At 41.8% G+C, this 9,261-nt stretch overlaps 1 protein-coding gene and 1 non-coding gene across 2 annotated transcripts; one reads left to right on the forward strand and one right to left on the reverse strand.

Moving 5' to 3' along the window:
* Window positions 1-4,067: 4,067 nt before the first annotated feature.
* Window positions 4,068-5,462, reverse strand: LOC138895371 (uncharacterized). Its single transcript, XM_070180054.1, has one exon. It carries the CDS (start codon window positions 5,460-5,462, stop codon window positions 4,068-4,070), a length of 1,395 nt encoding a protein of 464 aa, XP_070036155.1.
* A 31-nt stretch (window positions 5,463-5,493) lies between these two features.
* On the forward strand, window positions 5,494-5,600 carry LOC117275664 (small nucleolar RNA R71). Its single transcript, XR_004505851.1, has one exon. It is a non-coding gene; the product is annotated as a small nucleolar RNA R71 (small nucleolar RNA).
* The last annotated feature ends 3,661 nt before the right edge of the window (window positions 5,601-9,261 follow it).

Genomic DNA, 9,261 nt, shown 5'->3' on the forward strand with positions numbered 1-9,261 from the left:
AAAAAAAGAAAACAAACGTGCAAGAATCACATACTAGATATCGGAGTAAGATGAAGGTGAAATCTGAGTTATGAGCAAGGTAAATTCCTTAATTCCGATCCTTGATATGTGATCTGTGTGCGTGATTAAAATGTTTTTGGCTTTTCTTTTGTTTCTTTTGTTTTTGTGTTTTTGATTTTGTGAGAGTTATTAAGTGTTCGTGTGTGAGTGGGGTTGATAGTATGCGAAGGATTAGGGATTTATACCTAGATGTTTGCGGTGGGCAAGTGGTCGCATAACACATTATGCGGTCACATATGTGTTATGCGATGAGTTTAGAGCTGAGTTATTTTACCTCCATTCTGCGATGCATCCTGCGGTCGCATAACAGCTATGCGGACCGCATAACTTGAACTCTTACCGCAGTTTTCAGACCCAAGTTCCCCAAATTCATTGACTGTGTTTGCGACAACTATGCAGTTCGTAAAGTCATTATGCGACCGCTTAGTTGCCGAAAGCCCCTGATCCACCATTTTTTGCTTTAGTCTTTGCACTCTGTTTCATGGTAAATTTGGCTACCTGTACTCTAATACACACGTAAACCTGTTCAATCACTGACAACTAAAAAAAAAATATAATTTTACCACACATGGGTTGCCTCCCAAGAAGCGCTTGATTTAATGTCACGGCACGACGATGTTAGTCCCCTTTTTGGGCTACTCAGTGGTGGGGGTCGGACTATCCTTGAGAGCAATTTGCTCTATCATGTGCTTGTCTCCTGTTGTGCCCAGGTAATTCTTAACCCTTTGTCCATTTACTTTGAAAGTGTGAAGTCCGTCTTCCGACTCTAATTCAATAGCATCGTAAGGGGACACATTCACAATTTTGAATAGGCCAGACCATTTGGATTTAAGTTTGCCCGGAAATAACTTGAGTCTCGAGTTGAAGAGCAGGACCAAGTCACCAGATTTGAATTTCCGTTTCAAGATCTTCTTGTCATGAACAAACTTCATTCGTTCCTTATACATGGCTGCACTCTCATAGGCATGGAGACGGAATTCTTCCATTTCGTTGAGTTGTGTCATTCTCAGATTAGCAGCTTCAGCCCAGCCAAGATTTAACCTTTTTAGAGCCCACATGGCTTTGTGTTCAAGATCCACGGTCAAATGACACGCCTTACCAAAGAGTAACCGATACGGTGAGGTGCCAATGGGAGTCTTAAATGCGGTGCGATATGCCCACAATGCATCCTCTAGCTTCCTTGACCAGTCGGTCCTGTTTGCATTGACAGTTTTTGCTAGGATGTTTTTAATCTCCCTGTTGGAAATTTCAACTTGACCACTCGAGTGAGGATGATAAGGCGTGGCCACCTTGTGCTTTACTCCATACTTTTCAAGCAGCCCGGTAAAAGCCTTGTTGCAGAAATGAGAACCACCATCACTAAGGACCTCATTGTTGGGTAAGGCGATTGCCTCAACCCACTTGGAGACATAGTCCAATCCCACCAAGATATATTTCATGCCATAAGAACTCACAAAGGGACCCATGAAATCAATCCCCCACACACCAAAGATCTCGACCTCCGTTACAAACTTTATAGGCATCTCATGCCTTTTAGAGATTGATCCTTGCCTTTGACATTGCTCACAAGCCTTGACCATTTGATTCGCGTCATGGTAGATAGATGGCCAATAATAGCCATATTCAAGTACTTTCGCGGCCGTCCGATTTCCTCCATGATGACCCCCAACCGGGGAGTCATGGCATGCTTTGAGAATTGGCATTACTTCATCTTTCGGAACACATCGCCGAATGATGTTGTCGGCACAAATACGAAACAAGAAGGGCTCCTCCCAATAGTATTGCCTACACTCCCACAAGAACTTTTTCTTTTGATATGTTTCCAATCCATCGGGGACAAGGTCGCTAACCAGATAGTTAGCAATATCGGCATACCAAGGAGCAAATGTGTCAGACAATGCCAATATGTGCTCATCTGGAAAACCATCATTGATGTCAAAGTCCTCTTTTGGCCTCCCTGCTTCTTCAAGCCTAGATAAGTGATCCGCAACTTGGTTTTCCGTCCCTCTTTGATCCTTGACTTCAAAGTCAAACTCTTGCAACAAAAGGACCCATCGAATCAATCTTGGCTTGGCATCTCTCTTCGCCATAAGATAGCGAAGAGCAGCATGATTAGTATAGACTATAACCTTGAATCCTAACAAATAGGCCAGAATTCTTTCAAAAGCATAGGCAATGGCAAGAAATTCTTGCTCGGTCACAGTATAATTCATCTGAGCACCATTGAGAGTCTTGCTTGCATAGTAGACGGGATGAAGTATTTTGTTATGCCGTTGACCAAGCACCGCCCCAATGGCTACACCACTAGCGTCACACATGAGTTCAAATGGAACAGACCAATACGGTGTGACAATAATAGGTGCCGTGGTGAGCTTTTCTTTCAACTCCTCAAATGCTTTGAAACACTTTTCATCAAATACGAACATAGCATCTTTTTCAAGGAGCTTGCACATGGGGTTTGCAATTTTTGAGAAGTCCTTGATAAAGCGCCTATAGAAGCCGGTATGCCCCAAAAAACTTCGGACACCCTTTACTAAAATGGGTAGAGGAAGCTTATAAATGATTTCAATCTTTGCTCGGTCAACCTCTATGCCTTGTTTGGAAATTTTGTGGCCCAAAACAATGCCCTCATCCACCATGAAGTGGCACTTTTCCCAATTTAGTACAAGGTTTGCTTCTTCACATCTTTTGAGCACTTGTCTAAGGTTGTCAAGACAATGCTCAAAGGAATCACCTACTACAGAGAAGTCATCCATAAACACTTCTAGGAAATATTCCACCATGTCCGAGAAAATTGACATCATGCATCGTTGGAAGGTAGCCGGAGCGTTGCATAGCCCAAATGGCATCCGGCTAAAAGCAAAAGTCCCATATGGGCATGTGAATGTTGTCTTCTCCTGATCTTCCAATGCAATGTTGATTTGGTTATAGCCGGAGTATCCATCCAAAAAGCAATAAAATGACCTTCTCACTAGCCGATCAAGCATTTGATTAATAAAAGGCATAGGGAAATGGTCTTTGCAAGTGGCACTGTTGAGCTTCCGGTAGTTCATGCAAACTCTCCATCCGGTCACAGTCCTTGTTGGGATGAGCTCATTTTTCTTATTTTGGATAACGGTCATGCCTCTTTTCTTTGGCACACATTGCACCGGGCTCACCCAAGAACTATCGGCAACGGGATAGACTACTCCGCCGTCTAACCACTTGATGATTTCCTTCTTCACCACCTCCTGCATGGACGGGTTTAATCTTCTTTGGTTCTCCACACAAGGTTTGGTTCCTTGTTCCAATTGTATTTTGTGCTCACAGATTCCGACGGGAATCCCTGGGATGTCCGCTATTGTCCACCCAATGGCTTGTTGATGTTCCCGTAGGACATTCAATAAATGATCTACCTGCACCTCATTCAACAAGGAAGAAACGATTACCGGTAAAGTATTATTAGAGCCAAGAAATTTATACCTTAAGTGTGGTGGAAGTGGCTTGAGTTCAAGTTGTGGCGGCTCAATAATTGAAGGCTTTGCTGGGGGAGTAGCTCTATTCTCTAAGTCAAGAGAAAGCTTCTTTGGTGCGTAAGTGTAAGACCCAAGTTCTTCTAATGCATTCATCGATTCCATGTACCCCTCCATGTTTTCACCATCGAAATTTACTAATATTGCCGCCAAAGCCTCACCTAGGAATTCTTCTTCCATTTTCATTTCACTTACGTCCTCTACTTCATCAACAACATCAATGACTGAGATGCCTTCATATGCATGTGGCAACTTCATACTCTTACTTGCTTGGAAGGTGACTTCTTCATCATTAACTCGGAGCTTGATTTCATTTCGTTCCGAATCCATAAGTGCTCTTCCGGTAGCAAGGAATGGCCTCACCAAGAGGATAGGGATTTCTTTGTCAACGACACAGTCAAGGATCACAAAATCGGCCGGAAAGACGAACTTTCCCACTTTTACTAAGACATCATCAATAATTCCCACTGGTCTTTTGATTGAACGATCGGCCGTTTACAATCTCATGCTTGTAGGTATCGGCATTCTTAACCTCGCTTGCTTGTAAATGGTAAGAGGCATCAAGTTAATGCTAGCCACGTTGTCACAAAGAGCCCTTGCAAAATCTAGCAAGCCAATAGTGCATGGAATGTTGAATGCTCCCGGGTCTTCTTTTTTTTCAACGGTGCTTGTTGCAATAATAGAGCTAACCCGGTGAGTAACATTCACTACTTCATTCTTGGTGGTTCTTTTCTTTGTTATCAACTCCTTTAAGTATTTAGCAAAACCCGACATCTCTTGAAAAGCTTCCACAAATGATATGTTCACCGACAATTGCTTGAGAATGTCATAAAATTTCTCGAATTTGCTATCATCAACCCTCCTAGCAAGTCTTTGAGGGAACGAAGGGGAAGGTCTAGGAATTGGTGCTAGAGCTTTTGGTGCCTCTTTCCTCTTTACCTTTTCATGATTTTCTTCTTGGACTTTTACTCCTTTTGGGAGCTTTTCAACTTCAACAACAATCAGCACTTCAACTTGTGATTCAACCTCTTGCTCAAGATCATCTACTCCAACAATTTGTTCATTTTCTCCTTGAAGTACCTTCCCGCTTCGCGTGGTGATTGCCATGCAATGAGAAGTTGGACCACTCCCATTTCCTTTAGGGTTTGCAATTGTGTCACTTGGGAGTGTGCCCTTCGGCTTTGGATTATGCTCTCTTGACATATCTCTCATTTGCATTTCTAGCTTTAGTATGGATGCGGTGTATGACCGCACAAGTCCGGACATGGTTTTCATTGTAGTGTCGCTACTTTCTTGATTTTGCAATATTCTTTCAATCATGCTCTCCAACTTGGACTCACTTGAAGAACCTTCCTTATAATGTGAGGAGTTAGAGTATTGCCCCTTTGGTGGAACATAGGGGTTTGAACTCCGGTTTGCATAGTTGTTGTTGTTATTGCTCCAATTACCTTGACTTGATCCACCTTGATCATTGCGCCACTGTTGATGGCCTTGCCCTTGCAAGTTAGGCCTCCATTGATTTTGTTGGCGATAACCACCTTGAGAATTATGGACGTAGTTCGCCTCCTCGCAATCTTCGGTTGACCAGGGTTGCACATCTTCCACAGCATTTACCTTTTTAGTTTGGTTTTCAGTGAACATCTTGGTTAACACATTAATGTTTGTGGCAGGACCGGCAATTACTTGATCTCTCTCTTGATTCTCCTTAATCATGTTGGTCAAAGAGGGAGTACCGTATGCAATTCCACCTGTGGTATCTTCCGAGTACCAAGCTTGATTGTGTTCTGCCATCTTGTCGAGAATTTGTGTGATCCTTGTGAATGTTTTATCCATAAAAGATCCATCCGCAGTATTATTTGCTATGGATTGGTTCAACGGATCCAAACCCATGTAAAACTTTTCTAACAAGATTTTATCTGGAAAACCATGATTAGGCGACCTCACTAGGTATAGCTTGAACCGATCCCATGCCTCATGTAGGTGTTCTCCCGGTAGTTGCTTGAAAAAGAAAATTTTATCCCTGAGCTCAGATTTCTTGCTTTATGGGAACCATTTGCCTAAGAAAGCACGAACTAGTTCAGGCCAAGAGTGAATGGAGTGAGGTGGTAGATTTTGGATCCATTTCCTTGCCTCTCCAACTAGTGAGTACTTGAATACCCTCAGTCTTAGGGCATCATCTGACACGTTGTTCTGTTTGTGCATCGCACACACACCCAAGAAGTTTCTAAGATGTTGTGTTGGATCATCATCGGTAGAATTCCTAAAACATCCCTCTGCTTTAAGCATTAGGATCAAACCATGTTCCACCTTGAAGGTAGCGGCGTCAACTCGTGGAGGGACAATGGCATTGGTGTCCTCGATGTACTCATCTATATCCGCAAAAGGAGTTTCTTCTTCGTCATACTATGCCATGTTTATCTAGCACACCAAGCAAAGCAAGCAAAGTGTGATGGAATAAAAACATGAAGTAAAGCACACACTAAATCATAATTTCAAAATCGTATTCCCCGGCAATGACGCCAAAATTTGATACGCTCAAATTACACCTTAATAATTAGTGTAAAGCTGTCGATGTCAAATATAATAACCCAACTAGGTTGGGGTCGAATCCCACAGGGAATAGGTGTGAAAAGGTTACTTGAGTAGTGTGAAACTTGACTTAATTTGTAATTCTATTCCGTTAGTTGAAAAGAATGTTGCAATTGAGTGAAATGAATTCAAGTAGAATATTGTGAGGTTGTGATTAATTTGATTAAGGAAATCAAGGTTGTGTCCCCATTGATGTAATGTAATGCTATCGGGGTTAATATGATATATTTCTAATGGAAAGTCCTTTGATATGCAAATGGTTTCTAAGTGACTACCCACTATTCCCAATAGTTGAGTAATATCTACTCTTCAAGATTTTACCAAATGTAAAAGAGTTGCGATTGAAAATAACCAATTTATGCCAAATAGAACCCACTTATTCCTAGGCGATTCCATTAAACAAAGGTTAAAGCCTTGAGTTTTTGGTATTCAATTCTACCAAACCCTAGCCCACTTTTCTAAGTGAAGATAGAGTGAAATGGAATTAGTTAATGTTTGCAACCACTAACATCACATGAAGCATAAGAACTGAATAAATATCAACCAACCATTATATATTTATTCAATGGTAAATACCCATTAACATTACACCCATCTAGGGTCCACAACATTAGTAATTAAAACTAGCTACTCATACTAAACTCTAAGAACAAAGCGATAAATAGAGTCATAAAGCTTACAAAGATACAAGATTCTCTCTTCAAAAGTCCCCAAAATAATGGTGCATTCAATGCTGTAAAAGTAATCTCTTTTTCTGACTTTTTTCTCCTCCACAAAAACCCTAATAAATCTATTTATAGTGGGCTAAAAGTCGGAGCCAAAATTGGACAAAAATAACCCTGCAGATAGTTTATGCGACCGCATACTGGTCGTAGATCACGTATGCGGTCCGCATATTATTCGAAATCGCCGCATAATCTCATGTATCCAACCCCAGCTCTTGACCACATTCCAATTATGCGGTCTGCATATACATTATGCGACAGCATATTCCTCCGCATAAGTGCTTCTCAGCTTTCTTGATTTCAGTTATGCGATCACTATGTAGTCTACATAATCGTTATGCGACCGCATAATGGGTCGCATGTTTTTCTCTTCAGTTAACCAACAATCTGCTTCAGTATGTGATGGGTATGCGGTCTGCATATGCTTTATGCGACCGCATACTTGCGTCATTTCTACCCTTTTGTGGCCTTTTGACTTCTTTTCCATGTTTTTGGATCCTCAAGCCTCATGCACTGCAAAACACCAAAACTTCATAAAAATTAACTAAAAATGCATTGAAAGATGAGCTAAAGTCTATGTAATTGGTATCAAATGTGCCGAAATTCTACGGCACATCAACACCCCCAACCAGCTCGGGGTAGGGCTCAGTCAGTTATGGGTCGCCAAAGAGGGGGAGACCGATCAGGTGGCGGTCAGGCCCGATTCTATGCTTTTCCTGCCATACCAGATGCTGTTGCTTCAGATGCAGTGATCACAAGTTTTTTCTCAGTGTGCCACAGGGAGGCTTCTATATTATTTGACCCTGGTTCCACTTATTCGTATGTTTCATCATATTTTAATCATTATCTAGATATTCCCCATAAGTCTTTAGTTTCACCTGTTCATGTATCTACGCCGGTGGGTGATACTATTATTGTGGACCGTATGTATCGGTCATGTGTGGTAACTATTGGGGGACTGGAGACTAGAGTTGATCTCTTATTGCTTAGTATGGTTGATTTCGATGTAATCCTAGGTATGGATTGGTTGTCCCCTTGTCATGTTATTCTGGACTGTCACGCAAAAATCGTGATGTTGGCAATGCCGGGGTTGCCAAAGGTCGAATGGAGAGGTTCTCTAGATTATGTTCCGAGTAGAGTAATTTCTTATTTGAAGGCCCAACGTATTGTGGGGAAGGGGTGTTTGTCATATGTGGCTTTGTTGAGAAATATTGATGCAAATACCCCCACTATTGATTCAGTACCGGTAGTGCGAGACTTTCTGGATGTATTTCCTGCAGACTTGCCGGGTATGCCACCCGACAGGGATATTGATTTCGGTATCTACTTAGTGTTGGGCACACAACCCATATCTATTCCTCCGTATCGTGTGGCACCAGTTGAATTGAAAGAGTTGAAAGAGCAACTTCAGGAACTTCTTGATAAGGGGTTTATTAGGCCTAGTGTGTCGCCTTGGGGTGCACCAGTTCTGTTTGTAAAAAAAAAGATGGTACTATGCAGATGTGCATCGATTACAGGCAACTAAATAGAGTTACAATCAAGAATAAGTTTCTTTTGCCTCGTATTGATGACTTATTTGACCAGCTTCAGGGAGCGAGGGTATTCTCCAAAATTGATTTGAGATCCAGGTATCACCAGTTAAAAATTCGGGATTCAGATATTCTAAAGACTACATCCAGGACTCATAATGGTCACTATGAGTTTCTCATGATGTCGTTTGGGCTGAGCAATGCCAAAAAAACATTTATGCACTTGATGGATAGTGTATTCCAGCCATATCTTGATTTATTTGTCGTAGTATTTATTGATGATATCTTGGTGTACTCACGTAGCCAGAAGGAGCATGCACAACACTTGGGTATTGTATTACAAAGGCTGAGAGAGGAGAGACTGTATGCCAAATTATCTAAGTGTGAGTTTTGACTTAGTTCAGTGGTATTCTTGGGACATATAGTATCCAGTGACGGAATTAAGGTAGGTCCGAAGAAGATAGAGGCAGTTCAGAGTTGGCCCAGGACATCTTTAGCTACTGAGATTTGAAGTTTTCTCGGCTTGGCCGGTTATTATCGTCGCTTTGTAGAGGGTTTCTCATCTATTACATCGCATATAACTAAATCGACCTAGAAAGGTGCTCCGTTCAGATGGTCAGATGAATGTGAAGAGAGCTTTGAGAAGCTCAAGATAACTTTGAGTACATCCCCAGTATTGGTGTTGCCTATAGGTTTAGGGTCTTATACTGTGTATTGTGATGCGTCACGTATTGGTCTCGAAGCAGTGCTGATGCAAGATGGTAGGGTGATTGCCCACGCGTCCAGACAATTAAAGGTACATGAGAAGAATTATCCGGTCCATGACTTTTTAACAGCTATTGTTCA

Source organism: Nicotiana tomentosiformis, chromosome 7 (genome assembly GCF_000390325.3).
Source record: "Nicotiana tomentosiformis chromosome 7, ASM39032v3, whole genome shotgun sequence".
NCBI classification, from domain to species: Eukaryota; Viridiplantae; Streptophyta; class Magnoliopsida; order Solanales; family Solanaceae; genus Nicotiana; species Nicotiana tomentosiformis.